Source organism: Geotrypetes seraphini, chromosome 2 (assembly GCF_902459505.1).
Source record: "Geotrypetes seraphini chromosome 2, aGeoSer1.1, whole genome shotgun sequence".
Lineage (NCBI taxonomy): Eukaryota > Metazoa > Chordata > Amphibia > Gymnophiona > Dermophiidae > Geotrypetes > Geotrypetes seraphini.
Window position 1 is genome coordinate 238,048,830 of NC_047085.1, and position 22,821 is coordinate 238,071,650.

At 44.4% G+C, this 22,821-nt stretch overlaps 1 protein-coding gene across 5 annotated transcripts in view; it reads right to left on the reverse strand.

Moving 5' to 3' along the window:
• Positions 1 to 22,821, reverse strand: part of RETREG1 (reticulophagy regulator 1) — a 131,217-nt gene that overhangs the window by 92,969 nt on the left and 15,427 nt on the right. Inside the window, exon 1 of one of the 5 annotated variants that reach the window (XM_033935243.1) lies at positions 20,781 to 21,176. The exons of 1 other annotated variant lie outside the window; for it this stretch is intronic. In XM_033935243.1, coding sequence (XP_033791134.1) covers positions 20,781 to 20,815 — 35 coding nt within the window. In that variant the 5' untranslated portion in view covers positions 20,816 to 21,176. Of the gene's footprint in view, positions 1 to 20,780; positions 21,177 to 22,821 lie in introns of those variants that run through there. 3 more of the 5 variants (XM_033935242.1, XM_033935240.1, XM_033935241.1) reach the window with 3 other exon arrangements.

The following is a 22,821-nucleotide window of genomic DNA, read 5'->3' on the forward strand; positions in this document are numbered from 1 at the left end:
CCCATATCAAGAATGAACCTCGAGAAAGAGGAGGGCTTCGAAGGCGGGGAGGGAGATCGAGACGAGCGCCTCGCCAAGAAGGAAGGAGAAGCCTCGCGTGAGTATCGAGGCTCCTTCCCCGTGCCAGACCCCGAGCCCCAAGAAGCCGCATCGAGCGATCTGGACGGGGTCGGGGACCGCCCACGCCCCGAGGAACCCCTTCGGGAAGTCCCCGGGGTATGGGGCACCGAGGCACGCTCCTTTCGTCTTGGCGAAGAGTCCCTCGAGCACTCAACCTCAAGAACGCAAAAGCCTCGGGTTATCGAGGCGCAGTTCGGAGACCCGCAGGGTCTCGGCCCCGGTCGGCGAGGAGCGACCGTGTCGTCGAGGAGAAGCCCGTTGGCGTTTGGGCTTCCTCGACCGAAGCTTCGCCCGAGGCCGACCCGAGGACGAGGAACCCCGGGAGGACCTCGACGAGGACGAAGAGGAAGAGATCCTCCGAACCCACCGCACCTTGTCCCGAGGCCGCACACTCCGCTCAGGCTGGTCAACCGAGGTCGAGGGCAAGGTCAGGACCGAGGCCGAAAACCCCCCCGGGCCCGAAGTCGAGGGCACCGAGACCGAGGTCACCAACGCCGGGTCAGCCGAGGCCGAAGCCTGCTGAAGGTGCGTGAGGGCCCCGGACAGCTCCGAGGCAATGAGAGCCCGGAGCAAGTCCTGAAAGAAGGGAACCCCCATCATAGTCGGCAGGTCCGGGGCTGTCGGGTGCTCCCTCGAGGGCGACCTCGGTACCGAGTATTCCCGCGGGGCACCCGACTTCGGCGCTCGGGGCAGGGCCGAGGACGACCCACCCGCCCCCGCCGAGGAGCTCGAGGATGGCTTCTTCGAGGCTGAAACTGAAGCAGGAAGTGAGGACTTACCCTTCGCCGACTTCGGGGTCGAAGACACCGGCTTCGACGCCGGGGGCTCCCGGGGCGAGGACGAAGGAATTGAGGCCGAGGTCAAGGCCGGGGCCGAAGCCGAGGCCGACGTCGAGGCCTTCCCCGCCGCGGGGTCAACTGCAAAGAGCTCCGCCATGCGAGCCTGACGGCGGCGGAGAGCTCTCCATTGAAAAGTGGAGCACCGGGAACAGGTGTCGGAGGGGTGCTCAGGGCCTAGGCAACGCAAGCACCACCGGTGAGGATCGGTAATCGACAAGAGCCGATCGCACCGGGTGCACTTTTTAAAGCCCGTCACAGGACGGGACATGGGCCCAAAAACCGGCCGGGAACAAGCGAGGTCCCGCGGCCGCGGCTACCGGGATCCCCCGGAGCCAAACGAAAAGACTTTTTTTTTTTTTTTTTTTCGACGAAAACTGAAAGAAATAAAAAGAACAAAAGAGAAAAACACAGCGACCGAGTCAAAAAAGAGACACAGCCGCGGTGACAGAAGGCAAAACTAAGAGCACAATTTCCACAGGGCTTCTGGCTCCGCGGAAGAGAATGAACTGAGGACCACGAGGTGGGGATGCGCCCTCTAGTGGGCAAGAAGGCATGCACATGCGTGGTGCAGTGTAGCAAACTTGAAACTTCAATCAAGTTTGCTTGAAAAGCTGTCCGCGCTGGGGCTCCGTAGATGACGTCACCCACTTGTGAGAATATCATGCCTGCTTGTCCTGGGATAAGTAAAAGTTCTAGACTTTAAAAAAACTAATTTTGTATCGCCCTTTTTTTTAGAAACACAATGTAATTAATTCCCCTTCTTCCCTCTTGTAATGAGTACTGATTTAATGTTTGTTTATACCTGTCCATGTCAATAAATTCTCTTTTATTTTTAATATATTTTAACTATGTATGTATATCTCCTAGACCAGTGGTTCCCAACCCTGTCCTAGAGGACCACCAGCCAGTCGGGTTTTCAGGATAACCCTAATGACTATGCATGAAAGAGATTTACATATAATGGAGATGGCAGGCATGCAAATCTGCTCCATGCATATTCATTAGGGCTATCCTGAAAACCCGACTGGCTGGTGGTCCTTCAGGACAGGGTTGGGAACCACTGTCCTAGACTATTAGATAGGTGGTATATGAAAATAAACTTGAAACTTGTCAAGGAATTGTTGTCTGGTTGGGAACGTCTGGAAGGAGTAGAAATGCAGTGGGCAAAACTGAAAGGAATTATTGTAAGGGCGGTAAACCTTTTTGTGAAGCAAGTAAGTAAAAGTAAGAGGAAAAGAAGGCCACTTTGGTTCTCAAAAGTAATAGCTGAGAAAGTATGGAACAAGAGGTCAGCTTTCATAAACTACAAAAGATCGCAGAAAGAGGAAGACAGGCAAAAATATCTGGAAAAAGTTGAGAGGCTGGTTGAGTAGTCAGGAAAGCAAAGAAACAAATGGAAGAAAAAATAGCATTTATGGTAAAATAGGGAGAGAAGGCATTTTTTTAGATATATCAGTGCAAAAGTAACATTGTGAGACTCAAAAGTGAAGGGGAGGAATATGTAGAAGCTGATAAAGAAAAGGCTGAATTGCTTAACAAATATTTCTGTTCTGTGTTCACAACTGATGCACCGGGAGTGGGACCGCAGAAGACAAACATAAATAGGGATGGAGGAGTGGTAGACCCTCAGATGATTTAAACTTGCGTTTCTCAGGCTGTGGGGCATTCGTGTCCTTTCATGTGAAAAGGACAGTGCTGCTGGGCTCTGAAAATAGAGAAGGCTGCCCATTTTGTCACCTGCCTAGTCAGGGGAGAGGCTAAGCTTCGTGCTCCTGCCTCTCCCAGCTATGCCACATGGCAAGTGTCATAAAGATGCTTCTGAAGCACAAATTTTGTGCAATCCTGTTATGATGATGGAGCAGAGGAGCCCAAGGCCCCCAAACCAACAAGTTTTCAGGCAAAAAATTACAGTTTTGAGAGTCCAGGGAACGTTTGAAAAAAAGATCACAATAATCTAAGATGGCCATCGCTACAATTTTCGCACCAAAAATCACAATTTAAACAAAGTATGTAAAGTTCAAAACCAGCAAAATTAGGATTTTACAGGTGGGGGGAACATGCAGAAATGTTCAAAATTTACAATTTTCAACACTCCCCCCTCCCTCCCTGATTCACTCCACAGGCTGTAACAGCCTTACTCACTTTGACCTATGCTGGAAATGTGCTGCAGCCTGCCTCAGCCCCATAGAGTACCTGGAAGGAGAAGAATCACTGCCTCATGCTGGCACATGCCTCTGTGACCCCAATCTTTGGGCTGCAAGTCAGATAGGGTGGCTGACCTTGCCCCCATCCTCGCAGACCGACGGATACGTGAACAGAAAGTTGGAGTGAAAAATGCAGCCGGCACCCCGCGAGACACCGCTGAGTCCCCTAAAGATGCCTAATAACCTGCACTTGAACCCCTGCGAAGCAGTAGGTGAGAAGAAAGTGGGGGTGGCCCTGAGTTTCAAAAATATATGTGCAGGCTAGCTAATAGGTACCACCAAGGATCAGTTTGTAAGCTGCAGATCGCAATCTGCTTCTTCTCAATGCAGGCAGAGCTGAAGTAAATGCTCTGAGCACCAAAAATCCTGAAAACACCGAAGAAAATAAGAAAAAGGGAAGAGCAGAAAAACACTCTTTCAGGTTCGCCTGCAGAAAGGAAAAATCACAGGTGGCAGTAGAGCTCCCTGTGAAGTAGAGGAGAGTCACAGAAAAAATCTGGGGTGGATTCCTTCTGAAGATAGCTCATGGCCATTCAGAGATAACCCACATGTCTAGAATGACTCACCTAGTACACTAGAGGAGAGATTTTAAGAAAATATTTCAAGCAGTATTGACTCCCTTAAATTTAATCACCGCACACCATGTTTCAGCACAGCAGGAAGCAAGTTTTTAAGCTGGTGCGTGCAATTATCAGAGAATAAGATCAAATCCCCTATCTATCCATAGGAGTGAGGGGCAATAGGTCGAGTTAGACCAGGAAAAGAAAACAGCAGCCTGGTTATAATCCCAGCTGTCAGCATCCTGACACACAGCAATTTACAGATGATTCAGATGTCCTCCCATCAAATGCACATTGACAGATAAAGATAGTTGTTCCATGCTCAGGGCAAACAACCTCTATATAGAATAAAAGCTGGCCTGGCTGTATTTCTTCTGTCCGTACTTGCAGGTCACTAAGTCACCAAAATACATACTGTATGCAGTCACCCAAGCAACTGTCACCAACAGATGTTCCCTCCCATCACTCACAGGCAGTGAACCCCCCACCTTGAGCTTCAGATCTAGCAACCCTCCTGTGTGGAAATCATTAAAGGTCTCATAGCTGTTGTGCATTTGTAGTAAATGTCCATCAACACGGCCTCAATCATTTCCCTCTCCTAGTTGCCCTCCCTCCTGCCTTCCCTGCTTCTCTATTTTCTTCCCCAACCCAGTAAATCTTTATTGGAAAACAAGGTCAGTTAGTTTCAGATTACTGCTTTCAAAATTTGTCATGATGGGGTACTGTGTTTGTTCAATCATGTGAGCCAGTTGTAAATACACGAGAATGTCCACCATGACAAAGCAGAACGTGACGCTTAGAATGTGGCAACTCCTTACTGATTTCCCAACTACATAAGCTTGGCCTGTGAACTCTGGACAAGCTCACACTGCCTGGACTATCTGGTAACACACTAGTTTGCACTAGATTTTCCCCAGCTAATCCTATTTCCTGAGGCAGAAAGAACAGTGTGTGAAAATCTGTGCTATAACCATCACGCTACTGGGCAGCATGGTGGGCATGCAAATTGCTAAATGATTAAATTATTCCCTGATGTAGAAAAGCTGAGCTAAAATCTAAAACATACACTCAAGACTGGCTATAAATATGCTTCAGGGATGTACCAACCTCACCACTCCCAACCCAACTCCCATCTCTAGCCTCATAAATAGCGACTCAAGACCCCTCGTTCTGCGCCTTCTGATTCCTAACCCCAAAATGCTGGCAGCCAAAGGCTTTCCCCCCTCCACCCCACAAATGCCTGCCCTGGTGGCCCATGGTTCCCCTCTGTGCACCTTAAAGAATAAAGCAAAAGCAAAGCCCACTCACTTTTATCTCTGTACTGCCATCTTGATAAATGGTGGCACATGACCCCATAAGGTGGATCCCAGGGATATACTGTGTGGGGTCAGTCTGCCAAATAAGGGAATTTGTAGGGTCAGAACCTTGATCTGCCAGCATTTGTGGGGTATGAGAATCCAGGATGACCCATGACCCATCAATATTTGGGGAGGATGGGGGCTACAGCCTCCCACTTGCTCTCATTTGTGGTATTTTTAAGGTTGTAGATCCAGGGGAAGGAGCCATAGCACTCCACTATTTGTGGGGTCAAAAAGGATTAGGGAGGAGTCTGGACACATTGTGACAAAATAGGAAAATAACCTGAACACAAAATAATGCATATCTCATCACCCCAAAATGCTGAAAATAGCAACAGCTGACTCCATAGTATCAGGCTTACCAAATCTTGGGATGTGTTAATGAAAACTCAACCAATCAGGAGTTATGAGTAGATTCCCCTCAGTGACTTGCACTGATGTGTGCTGAAACTGCAGCAATAGCACCATATGTGACCACATTCAGAAAACTGTGCTGTTAGGACAGTGGATGGTGTGTGTAGTAGTAAGGTGGAGGGGAGGGTCAATTCTCACCATGATGGTGCAGAGAACAAAGCCAAGGGTGTCATGCTAGCTTCAAGAAAGGGTATTGGGTCATTTATTTCACTTACCAGCGGCGTACTAAGGGAGAGCGGTGTGCTCCAGGTACAGCCCATAATGGAGTGCCCTAAGTGATGCCAGAGCATAGTGGAAGGTGTGAAGAGGGAGAATAAAATGGAGAGGGAGTGAAGTTGAAATGAATCATGAACAAAGGAGAGACAGGGCACAGGAGAAACAGTTTATGGAAGAGACAAAGGGAAGATGCCATATTGAAGGGGGAGAGGGCAGACAATGGATGGAAGGGAGATGGTGGAGATTGGATGGAAGGCAGAGATACAGACAGTGGATGGAAGGGGCAGAGAAAGAGGCTGGATGAAGGGGTAGAGAGAGGGCTGATGCTGCATGGAAGAGAGAAAGAAGACACACACTGGATGGAAAGAAGACAGTAAAGAGAAGATAATGCAGAAACAATAAAAGGTAGAAGAAAATATTTTTTTTGTTGCTTTTAGAATAAAGTATTTTGTAGCAGTATTGCTAAACATTTATAAACAGAAAATGGGAATAACGTAATCTTTTTATTGGACTAAGTTTAATATATTTTTTACTAACTTTCAGAGACCAAAACTCCCTTCCTCAGGTCAGGACAGGATACAACAGCAGTATACTGTACTGTCCTGAAAAAGGTGGTTTGGCCTCTAAAAGCTCATTGAAAAATGGATTAGTCCAATAAAATGGTATTTTCTTATTTTCCATTTTTTATTAATTTGTAGTGATGATTATTTGCCAATTTTTTCAAATTTACATTTGCTATCTTTATATTTTACATAGTATTAGGGGACGTGTCATTGTTTCTGTAGTGTTGCATTGTATGCAGAGTCTGGGTTCTTGCAGGTCAGTTAAACTTTTGTCTACTATTTCTATTTTTAGTTTGTGATTATCATTCTATACTGGGTAAAGGTGTATCTGTGTTGTGTATGTATGGAAAGGACATGGTTTTCTATTAACATTGACTTGCGGGATCGTTCTGTATCAAACTGGCTTGTTTAGTTTTACAATGAGTGTATTGATGTTCTAGTGCTCACTGCAGTGTTTAAGATGCTGCTTTTTCCTAGGTGAACCCTTGTTGTGTGACTCATGGATTATTACGAAAAATATATATTTTTTTATATATAGAGGAGAGGGGTGTTAAAACAATGATCGGCCCCAGTTGTCAAATATACTAGGTACGCCACTGTCACATCAAACAATAAGAATTGACAGTGAAGCAAAGAAATGATTAAAGATCATCCAAAGTAAACCAAACACTTCTCTTCTTCACTGGCACACTTACGTTTTGGTACGTGCCCAGGTTCTAAATTTTGACAGGCACATTATAAGAACATAAGTAGTGCCTCTGCTGGGTCAGACCACAGGTCCATCACGCCCAGCAGTCCGCTCCCGCAGCGGCCCAACAGGTCATGACCTGTCTGAATCACCCCTTGGTTTCTCATCGAAGTCCTATCTTCCCATCCAATTCTTGACCCTTTGTCCCCGCACCCCTTTCAGTACCCTACGATCCCTTTGTCCCTCAGGAATCTGTCCAATCCCTGTTTGAATCCCTGTACTGTATTCTGCCTGATCACTTCCTCCGGGAGCGCATTCCATGTGTCCACGACCCTTTGGGTGAAGAAAAACTTCCTTGCATTTGTCTTGAATCTATCCCCCTTCAGTTTCTCCGAGTGCCCCCTCGTACCCGTTGTCCCTCTCAGTCTGAAGAACCTGTCCCTATCCACCCTCTCTATGCCTCTCAGGATTTTGAAGGTCTCTATCATATCTCCCCTGAGCCTCCTCTTTTCCATTCACTAATAAAATTACACACTCCAGCAGGAATAAGGTGCACAAGAAGTTCCTTCTGGGGACATTTATTTTATTCCCTTCCTGAAACAAACCCTTAATAATCTGGATACTAAAGAAGCAAAACAGGTTCTATGAGAACAAATACAAGTTGAGCCAAAGACCAAAAGCAGGCTCACTGAGCATATACAGAAACATAAACCGTGTGCCCAAGCAAAAACCTTTCTCACTTAGCCCAGGAAGACCTACACTTGCAAAATTAAATTAGTTCTGTTGTAAGTCTATGTCTGCCGTTTGTTGCCTAGTGCCCAACTTTTATTTACCATATCGAATATCCTCTAGAGCAGGGGTGTCAAATGTCAGTCATCGAGGGCCGCAATCCAGTCGGGTTTTCAGGATGGCCCCAATGACTATGCATGAGATCTATTATTTCATATACTCAAATATATATAGTATATAATCTATATATATTCTCACACCTCATTCAAAACTTCATTGTAAACATATTTTCCACCCGATCCTCAGCAAGACCACCAGCCCATTCAATGTTCACTCATAGTGGGCGGCTTTATACCTCAAATCGTCACAGGATCATTCTAATCTTTTTTTGGTTTTATAATTTTTATGTATATAGAGTTTTTCACTCCGTCTTCAATTCAACTTATCCATTATATGTCAGCTTATAAATATTAACTCAAAGCAATTTACTTAGCTTTAGTTTATCGGACTTCTGGTCTCAGTTCACAAAAAAAAGGGGGGAGATAATCGACATGTTTCACCCATGCATAACCAAAGGTTTCTTCAGGGTTATTAGCATACAATTAAAGCAGTGCATGCAAATAGATCTCTTGCATATTCATTGGGAAATTCTGAAAACCCAACGTTAAGCTCGCTATAGCAGGAAGATCGATTCGCTGGATTGAGCATGAATTGCTAATTGTTGACATCGATGAAGATAACTGGATTGTGTCTCTTGTTCTTTTTCCTTTGTTCCCTGTGCACAGAGGTGGGATTTTTCCTATTTTGAAAAATTACATTTTGAAAGTTTGTGGAGTTTTTTTGCCTATGATACAGAATTAGAACGGCTAAAAAAACTAATTGGGTTGCCGTCTGCATATCATTAGTAGTTGAGGTTTTTTCTCCACTGAATTTAAATGATTTTTCAGGGGGCACCCCCACCACTTGGCTAATAACATTCTTATACAATTTTTGAATTTAAATGACTCTATCATATCTCCCCTCTCCCACCTTTCCTCTAAAGTATACAGTTTGAGATATTTAAGTCTGTCCCCATATGCCACGAAGACCACACACCTTATCATGAAGACCACACACCTTGATCCTTTTTGTATAACTTGATCCTTTTTCAGCATTTCATTGTATGGGAAATAATTCAAATAGACTGGGTACCCCTAGTTTCTATTTAAAATTCCATGATATCAGCACTCAAAAATATCATCAAGGATCTTCAATCCTTGTCTGTAGTAGATGAAAAGAACAACAAACCTCAGAACATGTCCAACTTACTTATCACAATATAAGAAAAAGCCCCAAGATCACAAAGATCCAAAATTTGTAAAAAACACAATAAAACATGCGGAGTATCTGGAAATGAAACCGGGAACTCTAGCAGGTCTAAGTGCTAAACACTTATGGTGCTGAAATATTTTAAATGCGAGGTGACTCCTCAGTGTGGGATTATGAGCCTTACAGCACAGTTACTTACCGTAACAGTTGTTATCCAGGGACAGCAGGCAGATATTCCCACACATGGGTGATGTCACCGACGGAGCCCCGCAGCGGACAACCTCGAAAGCAAACTTGCTTGAAGATCTCGATCTTTCGAGCACTGTACCGCGCATGCGCGCGTGCCTTCCCGCCCGAACTAGGGGGCGCATCTCCTGAGAGGATCCTCAGTTCAGATACCTAGCCAAGAAGCCAACCAGGGGAGGTGGGAGGGTTGTGGGAATATCTGCCTGCTGTCCCTGGATAACAACTGTTACGGTAAGTAACTGTGCTTTATCCCAGGACAAGCAGGCAGCATATTCCCACACATGGGTGACCTCCAAGCTAAGTAAAAAGGGATGGAGGGAAGTTGGCAATTTACGAAAAAAGATTTTGCAAAACAGATTGGCCAAAGTGGCCATCCCTCCTGGATAAGGAATCCAGACAATAATGAGAGGTGAAAGTATGAACCGAGGACCAAGTGGCAGCTTTGCAGATTTCCTCAATGGGAGTTGATCGAAGGAAAGCTACAGATGCCGCCATAGCTCTAACTTTGTGGCCCGTCACTCGACCTTGCAGAGGAAGACCAGCCTGAGTGTAGCAGAAAGAAATACAAGCAGCCATCCAGTTGGAGATTGTGCGTTTTGATATAGGACGTCCCAACTTGTTTGGATCAAATGAGATGAAAAGTTGAGGAGATGTTCTGTGAAGTTGAGTGCGTTGGAGGTAGAAAGCCAAAGCACGTTTACAGTCCAAGGTATGAAGAGCAGCTTCTCCAGGATGAGAATGAGGCTTTGGAAAAAACACAGGTAGAACAATAGACTGATTGATGTGAAATTCTGAAACAACTTTAGGTAAGAATTTAGGATGAGTACGGAGGACCACTTTGTCATGGTGAAAAACTGTGAAGGGTGGATCTGCAACTAAAGCTTGTAGCTCACTGACTCTTCGAGCAGAAGTGAGAGCAATCAAAAACACAGCTTTCCAAGTGAGATACTTGAGGTGGGCTTTGTCAAGCGGTTCAAAAGGAGGTTTCATAAGTTGAGCTAAAACAACATTGAGATCCCAAACCACTGGAGGTGGTTTAAGCGGTGGATGGAGATTGAGAAGTCCTTTCATAAAGCGAGAAACGATAGGATGTGCAGAAAGGGGTTTTCCATCCAAAAGCTGATGAAAAGCAGCTATAGCACTAAGATGGACTCGAATAGATGTAGTTTGAAGTCCAGATTGTGATAAATGGAGTAAGTAGTCCAGAACGGATGTCAAGGAGGAAGATCTGGGTGGCAAGTGACGTGTAGAACACCAAGCAGAGAATCTAGTCCACTTCTGGCCATAACATTGTCTAGTTGATGGTTTTCTGGAAGCAAGTAAGATATCTTGAACAGACGGAGAGAATTGAGAAAAGTCTGTTATGCAGAAAGGTACCAAGCTGTTAAATGTAGAGACTGCAGATTGGGATGAAGCAAGGATCCTTGACTCTGCGTGAGTAGAGAGGGAAATACTGGTACAAGAAGAGGCTCCCTGGTGCTGAGTTGAAGTAGAAGGGAGAATCAAGGTTGTCTGGGCCACCGAGGAGCTATCAGAATCATGGTGGCATGTTCTGACTTCAGTTTGACTAGAGTCTTGAGAATCAGAGGAAACGGAGGAAAAGCATAAAGGAACTGATTCCTCCAGTCCAGTAGAAACCCATCCGCTTCGAGACGTTGAGGGGCATAGATGCGGGAGCAAAATTGAGGTAGTTTGAAGTTGAGAGGTGACGCAAACAGATCTATCTGTGGAGTTCCCCAACGGGCAAAGATTTGGCGAAGAGTAGGAGAATTGAGTGTCCATTCGTGAGGCTGTAGAAGACGACTCAATTTGTCCGCCAAATAATTGTGTTGACCCTGAATATAAACAGCTCTGAGGAAGATGTTGTGAAGAATTGCCCAATGTCACAATTTCAGAGCTTCTTAACAGAGGGAGTGAGAGCCCGACCCTCCCTGTTTGTTGACATAATACATGGCTACCTGGTTGTCGGTACGTACAAGAATCACCATGTCGTGAAGGAGATGTTGAAAAGCTTTGAGAGCATAGAATATCGCTCTGAGTTCCAATAGACTGATATGACACCGACGGTCTGCTTGAGTCCAGAGACCCTGAGTGCGAAGACCGTCCACATGAGCTCCCCATGAGTACATTGATGAGTCGGTTGTGAGGACTTTCTGATGAGGAAGAGGGTGGAACAGCCTCTGGAAAGATTTAAAGAGAGCATCCACCAACGGAGAGACTTCCGCAATGAAGGAGTTATGGAAATCAGTCGAGTTGGTGGATCCACTGATTGCTGCCATTGGGATGCCAGTGTCCATTGAGGAATACGAAGGTGAAGTCTGGCAAAAGGAATCACATGAACTGTAGAAGCCATGTGACCGAGCAGAACCATCATCTTTCGTGCTGGAACAGTTGAAAGTTGGAAGAGTTGTTGAGAAATCTGAAGCAGGGCGGCCTGACGTGGTTGTGGAAGGTATGCTCTCAGATTGATAGTGTCCAGAGTTGCTCCTATGAATTGGAGAGACTGAGAAGGAGTCAACTGAGATTTGGGAAAGTTGATGTGAAATCCCAAACTTTGTAGAAAAAGAATAGTCTGTTGGGTCGCTGCAATAACCCCTGAAAAAGAGGGAGCCTTGATGAGCCAGTCGTCTAGGTATGGAAATACTTGGAGACCCTGGTTGCGAAGAGCTGCAGCCATGACCACGAGACATTTTGCGAAAACCCTGGGAGAAGAAGCCAATCCGAAGGGGAGAACTCGGTACTGCAGATGAAGACTTCCTACTTGGAATCTGAGGTACTTGCGAAATGCTGGATGAATAGGGATATGAGTATACGCCTCTTTGAGATCGAGGGAACACATCCAATCCCCTTGGTCCATTAAGGAATATAAAGTTGGCAGTGTGAGCATTCAAAATTTCTCTTTGACTAGATATTTGTTGAGAGCTCTGAGATCCAGGATCGGTCGCAAATCCCCCGTCTTTTTGGGAACTAGAAAATAACGGGAGTAGAATCCCAAGTTCCTTTGGGAAAGAGGAACTTCCTCCACAGCTCGTAGGAGAAGCAGAGCTCGAGCTTCTTGGAGAAGAAGGGGAAGATGCGACTGATTGGAAGGACACTCTCTTGGATGGCGATCTGGAGGTACCTGAAGGAGCCGAAGAGAGTATCCCTCTCGTAGGATGGTAAGCACCCAGAGATCTGATGTAATGAGCTCCCACTGGTGATAAAATGTGGAAAGGCGACCCCCTATGGGGAGGGGAGAATTTGGAAATAGAGAAATTTGAATGCTCATGTCGAGATTGTCAAAAAGACTGAGCAGGCTTGGTGGCAGCAGGAGTCTGAGATTTTTGTTGTCGCTGTTGTTGAGGAGGAGGAGGTCTTGAAAAAGCAGGAGTCGTTTTCTGAGGATAACGACGTGGAGTCTGTTTGAAACCTCTAGTTGGTGCAGGTTTAGGTTTTGGTCGAATGAGGGAAGCAAAAGAGCGTTCATGTTCTGAAAGACGCTTGGTAGCTGCCTCAATAGAGTCATCAAATAATTCATTTCCCTGACAAGGTAGATTTGCCAATCTATCTTGAAGGTTGGGACCCATGTCCACAATACGTAACCATGCTAAACGACGCATGGCTACAGCAAAGGCCGATACTCGAGACGAGAGTTCAAATGCATCATATGAGGCTTGTAACATGAAGAGTCGTAATTGAGAAAGAGTCTTAAGGATGAGTTTAAATTCTGAAAGACGAGTGGTAGAGATATCCGGGTAAAAAGATGGTAAAATCTTCAGAAAATGGTTGAAGTAGGACGTAAAGATGTAGCTGTAATTAAGAACTCTATTTGCCATCATAGAGTTTTGGTATAAATGGCAACCAAACTTATCCATGGTACGACCTTCTCTACCTGGAGGAACTGAAGCATAGATTTTGGAAGGATGTGCTTTCTTTAAAGAGGATTCTACTACCAGGGATTGATGAGATAGATGAGACTTTTCATAACCTTTACATGGAACTGTTCGATAACGGGATTCCAATTTAGATGGAATGGCAGTGATGGAATAAGGAGTCTCCATATTACGAACAAAGGTTTGTTTCAGTCATAGGTAATCTGAGGGACTCTTTCGGTGGATGAGGAAGCTCCATATCTGCTAAATATTCAGGAGTATATTTAGAATCTGAATGAAGATCCAGTTTGAGAGCTTGTCCCATATCAAAAATAAATTTGGCAAAAGAAATGGATTTGGAATCAGACGCTTCCTCAGGAGATACACTGCGAGATTTAGAAAGAGCTGAGTATGAGGGAGAAGCCTCTCTAGAATATGGTGAAAGTGGTTCTGAGTCTAGACGTAGAGTCACAGAAGAAGCTGCACTGTGAGGTGGAGTAAGAGAATGTTTTCTCTTCAGGCTCCTGGATGGAGAAGTACCAGGTGTACGTGGTACAGAATGAGTCGAGGTCTGTGGTGAACTGTCTCGACGGGGTGGCTTCGATGGTGGAGTCTTCGGTCGAGAAGGACTTCGAGTCGATGCGCGATGGTGTCGAGATCTGTGCTTCTGCTTCGAAGAATGAGGCAGAGAAGTCTTGGTATCCAATGCCGAAGACTCCCTCCGAAGCTTGGGAGCAATAGGTCTCGAATGCTTCGACCGGTGCTTCGGAGGAGGCGAGTCTGGAGAAGAATCAGACGAAGAAATTTTCTTCGGTGTCCTGGATCGGCCTCGAGATACTGGAAGCTCTGGTTGTGTGACAGGCTGATCAGTCCGAGGCAAGGTCGAGGACGGGACCAATTGAGCCACTAAGGAAGAAATCTGAGTGGTGAGTATAGATTTCAGCATGTCCTCCAGCATCGGCACCGAGACAGAAGATTCTGACCTCGTAGGTGCAGCAGTATGCTCCGAAGAGGGCGACCTCGAAGGTGAGTATTCCCTTATCTTGGAGGTACGCTTGGAAGATGGACGTGCAGAGGAGTCTAGTGGCTTCTTGGGTACGATACCTGAAAGAGAACCCGGAGACTTACCCCCCATAGAAGACTTCGCAGATAGCACCGTCTTCGAGGGAACCGAAGCAGGTAAGGTCGAGGGCTTCAAGACCGAAGCTCCAGCCGGAGCCTGGGTCGAAGCCTTCGAGACCGGGGCAGCCGCCGAGGTCGAAGCAGAATCCGAAGGTTGCTCCATGTCTCCGAAAAGTTGAAAAAATTGAGCGCACCGGCGTCGAAAAGCCCGTGGAGTAAGAGTGAAACAACGGTGACAATCTTCTGGGGAATGAGTGGGACCCAGGCACTGTAGACAGCGGCAGTGGGGATCGGTGACCGAAATCACACGATTACACTGGCGACAACGTTTGAACCCGGTAAGAGGCCGGGACATGGAAAAAATAAAGTCCGTGTCGAACGAAAGGAGCAAATGGGCCTAGGCCCAAGGCTCACTGGCCGGACACGAAATCAAAGAAACAATTGAAACTTTTTTATTTTATTTTTTATTTTTTTAAGAAAAGAAAACGAAAAAGAAATAGGAGAGCACAGCGACCGAACTTAACTGAAAGAAAAGAAACAGCCGCGGTGAAGAGAAGGCAATGCTGCAGAGATGTAGAAAAACGTGTCTTCTTGTCTCCGCGGAATTAAACGAACTGAGGATTCTCTCAGGAGATGCGCCCCCTAGTTCGAGCGGGAAGGCACGCGCGCATGCGCGGTACAGTGCTCGAAAGATCGAGATCTTCAAGCAAGTTTGCTTTCGAGGCTGTTCGCTGCGGGGCTCCGTCGGTGACGTCACCCATGTGTGGGAATATGCTGCCTGCTTGTCCTGGGATAAAGAGCACCCAAGCTCCACTGCTGTGGAGCCACAGCTCCTTCACTCAATAAAGCTAGAATCCAGGGAAATGAAACTATATGCGTTTCCTAATCGCACACCATCATTGATGTCTCATCAATGTGCATAAATCATATAAAGTGAATGTACAGCATCACTAACTCATTCACATAATACATTAAATAAATAAAGACTACTGCCTGCTAGAGATTTCCATATTTTGTCAAAACTTATTGTCCAAAATACCCTCAGGACCAAAGTTTAATAGAAGTATATACTAGGAAAAAAATTAAAAGAACTTATCTTCAATGGAACAGTATATAGCGATTCAGCCAACACAATTTTCTTGGCGGCTTTCAATCATGGCATACGCAACCAGTTCTTGCACTAGTCACAGTGGGTTCGACCAAGCCCGGTTTCAGAGAATAACCCCTTCCTCAAGAACCTTGCCATCAAAGCAGCAAGAAAACACTTTCAAAAGTATTTCATCCAAGTTCATCTCCACATAATGCTTCTAGTCCAACAAATGGGAGGGAGCTTATCAGGCAAACTATCCATTAACCAAAAGAATAATTCTCCAACGTCATACGCAGAATTACATGAACTGCAAACATACGAGTGCCTATGGATGGGTCCTAATGTAGCTGGACCAGATTAGGAACTGGTTGTGTGATAGTAAACTGAGAGCATTGGTTAAGTAGACTGGAGGTCATCCAATAAGATGCGATTCAGGATGAGCCGTTTTTTGATATCTGCCTAAGACCTGTGTGATGGTATGCCTTCTAATCAAGATGCACAGCCATTGACTTGCTGGTTATTTGTCCATACAGACAATTTTAAAAAATATGCAGTAAAGATGGAAATGAGAATTGAAATATGTTGATCATTTATAATTAAAGAAAATCAAGGTCACTAAGGGAGCCTTCAACTCCACCTGCTCTCAGTCCGGAAATTAGAATGACAAATGAGGCGATTAAATTTGCAGATGACACAAAACTATTCAAAGCTGTCAAAACACTTGAGGACTGTGAAAAATTGCAGGAAGACCTTAGGAAATTGGAAGACTGGGCATCCAAATGGGAGCTGAAATTTAATGTGGACAAAGTGATGCACATCAGGAAGAATAATCCAAATCATAGTTACTTTATGCTAGGGTCCACCTTAGGAGTCATCACCCAGGAAAAAGATCCGAGTGTCACTATAGACACTACGTTAAAATCTTCTGCCCAGTATATGGCTGCAGCATAAAAAAAACAAACAGGATGCTAGGAGTAATTAGGGAAGGGATGGTAAATAAGACCAAGATATTATAATGCCTCTATTATTCTAAGGTGCTTCCTTACCTTGAGTATTGCACACAATTCTGGTCACCATATCTCAAAAAAGATACAGTGGCGTTAGGAAAGGTTAAAAAAATGTGACCAAAATGATAAAGGGTAATGGAACTTTTCTCATATGAGAAAAGACTAAAGAGGTTAGGGCTATTCAGCTTGGAAAAGAGATGATTGTGGGAGGATATGATTGAGGTCTACAAAATCCTGAGCAGTATAGAACAGGTAAGAAGAGTGAATTGATTTTTAAATCTTTCAAAAAGTACAAATTCAAGGGATGCTTTGAAATTACATGGTAATATTTTTTAAATAAATAGAAGGAAATATGTTTTTACTCTAAGAATAAATAAGTTCTGGAACCTGTTGCCAGAGGATGTGATGGCAACAATTAACATAGATGGGTTTAAAAAAGGTTTGGACAAGTTCATGTAGGAAACATCCATAGTCTGCTATTGAAACATGCATGGGGAAAGCTACTGTTTGCCCTGGATCGGTAGCATGGAATGTTGCTACTATTTGGGTTTCTATTAATAAACAAACGGATCATTTCCCAAGTTATCCAATCCACAAAAAATGTCATTAATAAAGAAAAAAAGGGGGTATAATGGATAATTAATACATAACCTAGTTTGATAAATTTAGTATCTAACTTCTATTTTTATGAAAAAATCTATCATTACTAATAACCCAAATTCAATCGTATAAACAACTTGTTTTAGGCACATATTTACCCCAATATATAAATGAATTAATCAATTAATTAATAAATTAAGAGGCTGGAGTATCATAAAGGATGCATTATTCTCAGTAAAGAGACCTCTTATAATTTGGATGTTATTTCAAGTCTTCATTCTGAATGCATGTAATATAATCATCTACTTCAAGCCTCCTTCCTACCTCACAAAAATTTTATTAATTTAATTCAATTAAAAAACTATCAACTAACTGACTAAGAGTGCAAACCTATCCTTTATTCAATTCATCAATCAATATTATAATTTAATTTTTATCTAAAATTCAATTCATTCAATTCATCAAAAATATATTGAAATATGTCAAAAAAAGAAAGAAGAACAGCCACACTTATCTTAGTGGCTTCCCTGCCGGGACCAACGTTGGTGGATTGTGAACTACCCGACGCTCAAAATGTTTTAGAGCGTTTCAGCTATTACCTAGCCTTCATAAAATTTTTGTGAGGTAGGAAGGAGGCTTGAAGTAGATGATTATATTACATGCATTCAGAATGAAGACTTGAAATAACATCCAAGTTATAAGAGGTCTCTTTACTAAGAATAATGCATCCTTTATGATACTCCAGCCTCTTAATTTATTAATTCATTTATATATTGGGGTAAATGTGTGCCTAAAACAAGTTGTTTATACGATTGAATTTGGGTTATTAGTAATGATAGATTTTTTCATAAAAATAGAAGTTAGATACTAAATTTATCAAACTAGGTTCTGTATTAATTATCCATTATACCCCCTTTTTTTCTTGATTAATGACTATTTGGGTTTCTGCCAGGTACTGTGAGACCTGGATTGGTCACTGCTGGAAACAGGAAACTGGGTAGATGGACCATTGATCTGACGCAGTATGGCTCTTATGTTCTTTGTGGATATACCAAAAACCTGATTGATTGGGTACATCCTGAGGACTGGGTTGAGAATCTCTGTTCTAGCAGCATTTGCTTGGCTCTGCTTTTTTAGATTGCACTTATTTAGATCCTAAGGGCTCCTTTTACAAAGGTGCGTTAAGGCCTTGATGCGCGGAATAGCACGCGCTAGCCACTACCGCCTCCTTTTAAGCAGGTGGTAATTTCCGGCTAGCGCGTGCAGACATGGCATCATTTTGGTATCTCTTCAATGGATTGCCTTTACTCTGTCTTCTAGATCCTTTTGCATATACTACTAACAATTAGTTTTCACCAATGACCTATTCAGAAGCATTATCACTTCTTTTTTTCTAATGGAAATAAGTTTGTTCTTTGTACTCTATATTACCTATAACTTGATTCACTGACTGATTTTGTTGACCATTACATCTAAGAGGCCAAGAAGAAAATTATGTGAAGCCATGAAACGTACAAGTTATTTCACACTTTTCTTTTCATTTCATATCATTGAAACAAAAAGTGTGGAATAACTTGTACTTTTCATGGGTTCACATCATTCTCTTCTTGGTTGGCTCTCGTATATATCTTATGAACGCAGCATCTTGCTACATTTACAATCATCTGAGACCAGATCCCTCTCCTGTTTGGTAGACAACACTACCTCATTGCCATAATGTACTATTATGCTGGATTTCTGTACACCAACTCTACATTTTAATGCATTAAATAATAATATTTAAAACTCCTATCCACGCCTGTAGCTGTCGTACATAATTCCTTAGTTTTTTTTCTAATCAGATTTGGAGTATCAATCCTGTTGCATCATCTACAAAAAGAGAAAACCTCACACTAGGCTCTCTCCAATATCACATAAATGTGAAATGGAAACAACTATAACATGAATTTTAAGAAAAGCCTTAGACTCAAAGAGAAAGCAAACATTTAGATTCTCAAAAGGTTTTTAGATGGTACACCTCTGATTTTAAACTTTTTCCTGCATCAACCAGCTAAACTTGTCTGATATATCTGCAAAAACCACTTTTAATTCTGTGGCTCAAAATAGTTTCAATATTCAGAAAGAATTTCCATGTAAAAGTGAGAAAAAAATTATCATGCTTATCTTCCAGTATTTGCTAACTTCCATATCCAAATCTGGCCTAAATCAGTCACCCATTTCAACTGATTCGAGTACTGTTCCATTAACTACAGGCCATTGTTTATAAACTTTATCAAGATGTTACCTGGCTCACTTAGTCCAAGTCATTCTCCACCAAGCCCTGGAAACTTTCCCCCAGTAGATCTGACTGTCACAACAACATCCATCATGGATGTAGGTTGGCATGAAGAGGCAAGACCCCCCCTCCCCTCCGTACTCTATTCTGATGCTGAATTAGCTCCCCTCCCCACCCTGCATTCTTACCTGTCCAAACTAAGCAGGAAAAAGTACACATATAACATTCATAATATGTATTCACAAAGTATATTTCTTTACACTGGGTCTAAGAATCATATTTTGGTTACTCCGAAACCCAGACTAGATGGGGAGAAAGGGAGACCTGAGGATCAGGGTTGAAAGCTATTGCATTAGGCCCTTACTAGTCCCATGGTGAAGTTCTGGCCTACTTTCCATTCCCATCCCAGCATATCTTATACCCAATGCCCTATAGCTCCTGTAGGGAACCAGCCTGCCTACTTCTCTAACATTTCAGATTTACTGGCCACCTGTTTTGTAACTCTGCTCCACCAATGTCTAACTTGATGCTGTTTTGCTCAAACATAGAAATAGGTCCAATCAGGGTTATCTCAAGGATTCTGCTTCAAATAGATACTGCTATATGCAGGAGTTCACTTGTGATAGTTTAATTTGGGAGGAGCAGCTCACAAACTTATGATCAAGATTTGCAAATTTAAAACAGTCCCTGAGCCCGTCTTTATTCCAGTTCAATCCAATGGCTATAATAAGCTCTTACGAGTGAATTACTTTTTTACCAGTGACTAGTCCTAGCTTCCCTTAAAATGCCATCACTAGCCCTCAAGTCAGTAACTCTGTCATCAGTGTAAAAATATGGACTGAAAATGCAACATGAAGCTCAAGGATGCCAAATGAAAGAAGACGACTTTACAATGAAAATTGAAAAGGTTTCTGTTGGCAAGATATCAGAGATCGTGTACTGTACATACTCAAGCCATGCTTAATGGTTCTTTTATTGTCTTCTAAGTACACTTTAATATTTTCTATAACTTTAACTGCCTGTCCACGGATACATATGCCCTATTTATCCACAGGGACTTCGTGGTACTGTATAAACAAACTAGACACAAACCTTATTCAGATCTTGATTTATCATTACTTCCTGAAAAACCAACCCAACCCAACCCAGTACCATCTGACCTGGAGCAAGTACCTTTTGCAAGTCAGTCCCCCTCTCTCCCCCCCCCCCCCTCAATTGGTAGCAGCAGCCAGTGGATGTAAAGATGGGCACAGTGGTGGTGACACTTGACATGCCCCTGTTTTTCATGCTGGTATCCAGTGAGACCACCTTCAGCAGGGCAGGTTATATACACAATACAGTATATATAACATTAATCTGCCACTGGTCCTTTCCAGCAGTGATGAGTGAAATCTGAAGAGCCTTTAACGCTCACCGGTTTCTGACAAGTCAAGGAAGGCCGAGTTTGCTCATAGGCTATGCTGGGGCCACTTCAACAACACACTATTAACCATCCCCCCCTCCCTCCCCCCCCCCCCCAAACAAACGAGAGCAAGCCAAGCAAAATGTCAAAGCCACGCAAAACGCACTTCGGACGATGCAAGGCTGTACCTTTCGGCTTGCGCCAGGTCTTCGCTTTCCGGCATTTCAGAGCCACGGATCCGACACCCAAGTGACTTATTTCCAGGCTTAGCAGCTTGGGAGAGGGGGGGAGGGGGGATAGAAAACTAAAGCCAGTGGCAGGCTCCGATGCGGTGGCTCGAGAGACCGATGCTCTGTGGCTGCCGAGTCTCTGTTTACAATCCTCCCCCGGGCGTCTGTTTGCTTTGAATGAAGCTCGTACAGCGTGTTATGGCGACGCTATTAATAAATTTAGGAGGAGGGAGGAAAAAGAAAAAAGGTCAGCGCTTACTCCAGCACGCCCTTACGAACATCTTCGGCAGGCAGCCGGGCCAGCGTTTTGCTGCAGCTGGCGCGCATTCTTCCGCCGCTGTGTAAAGGAGGCAACACCCAATCCCCGCCGTCATCCTGCCCTCTCGTCACGAGCCTCCTCGTCTCGTGCTAAGCCTCGAGGCAGGACCGCGGCTCCCGCCACTCTCCGCAGAGCGGGGCAGATGAAACAGGGGGGAGGGGGGAGGGAAAAGCAGCCAGTACACCCAGCAAGGAACTGAACACCAACACGGCCTAAGCAAATACACCTTTATTCAGTCTGCAGTTCCCCCTCACCAAAAAAAAAATATATATATAAATAAAAATGCTGCAATTACTTCTAAGGCCCTTACATTAGTGATATTTATTCCGCCATTACCTTGCGGCTCAAGGCGGATTACGCAAGAGGTTATCTGGCCATTTCCAGGAGACTTACAAAGTAGAGCGGGTTACTTCCGGGGAGATCTGGACATTGTCTCAGGGTCATTACAAGATAGATAATTTAGTTAGAAGGTTGTGAGATGGGGAGGGTGGGGGGGGAGATTGAAATGCTAGGATGCCCTGAGGGGCATTCAGGCAGGTTGTCCGTGTGAATTGTGGGGAGAAATCAGCACTGCTTTAGGCTACCAGTAACAAAGCTGCCTGGAGGATAAAGCACAGTTACTTACTGTAACAGGTGTTATCCAGGGACAGCAGGCAGATATTCTCTACATGTGGGTGACGTCATCCATACAGCCCTGACACGGACAGTTTTTCAAGCAAACTTGATTGAAGATCTCAAGTTTGCTAGTACTGTACCGCGCATGTGCGTGCCTTCCCGCTTAGCTAGAGGGTGCGTCTCCTCAACGTGGACATCAGTTCAGATAGCTAGCAAAGAAGCCAACCCGGGGAGATGGGAGGGTTGCGAGAATATCTGCCTGCTGTCCCTGGATAACACCTGTTACGGCAAGTAACTGTGCTTTATCCCAGGACAAGCAGGCAGCATATTCTATACAAGTGTGTGACCTCCAAGCTAACTAGGAAGGGACGGTGGGATAATTGGCAATTTAGGAGAACAGATTACGCAAAACTAACTGACTGACCGAACCGGCCGTCGCGTCTGGAAAAAGCATCCAGACAGTAGTGAGAGCTGAATGTATGAACTGAGGACCAAGTGGTGGCCTTGCAGATCTCTTCAATAGGCGTGGATCTCAGGAAAGTGACAGACGCCGCCATCACTCTGATTTTATGCCCCGTGACCCGACCCGGCAGCGGAAGACCAGCCTGAGCGTAGCAGAAGGAAATACAAGCAGCCAACCAGTTGGATAAGGTGCGCTTGGAAACAGGACAGCCCAACCAATTAGGATCAAAAGAAATGTAAAGTTGAGGAGCCGTCCGATGAGACTGAGTGCATTGCAGGTAGAAGGCCAACACCCTCTTACAGTCAAGAGTGTGAAGCGCCACTTCACCAGGATGAGAATGGGGCTTCTGAAAGAACACCAGAAGAACAATGGACTGGTTGAGGTGGAAATCCGAAACCACCTTGGGCAAGAACTTCGAATGGATACGAAGGACCACCTTGTCATGGTGAAAAACAGTAAAAGGCGGGTCCGCAACCAGAGCTTGCAGCTCACTCACTCTGTGAGCAGACGTGAGAGCAACAAGAAATACCACCTTCCAAGTGAGAAATTTCAGGTGAACCTTATCCAGGGGCTCAAATGGAGGTTTCATTAATTGAGCCAGA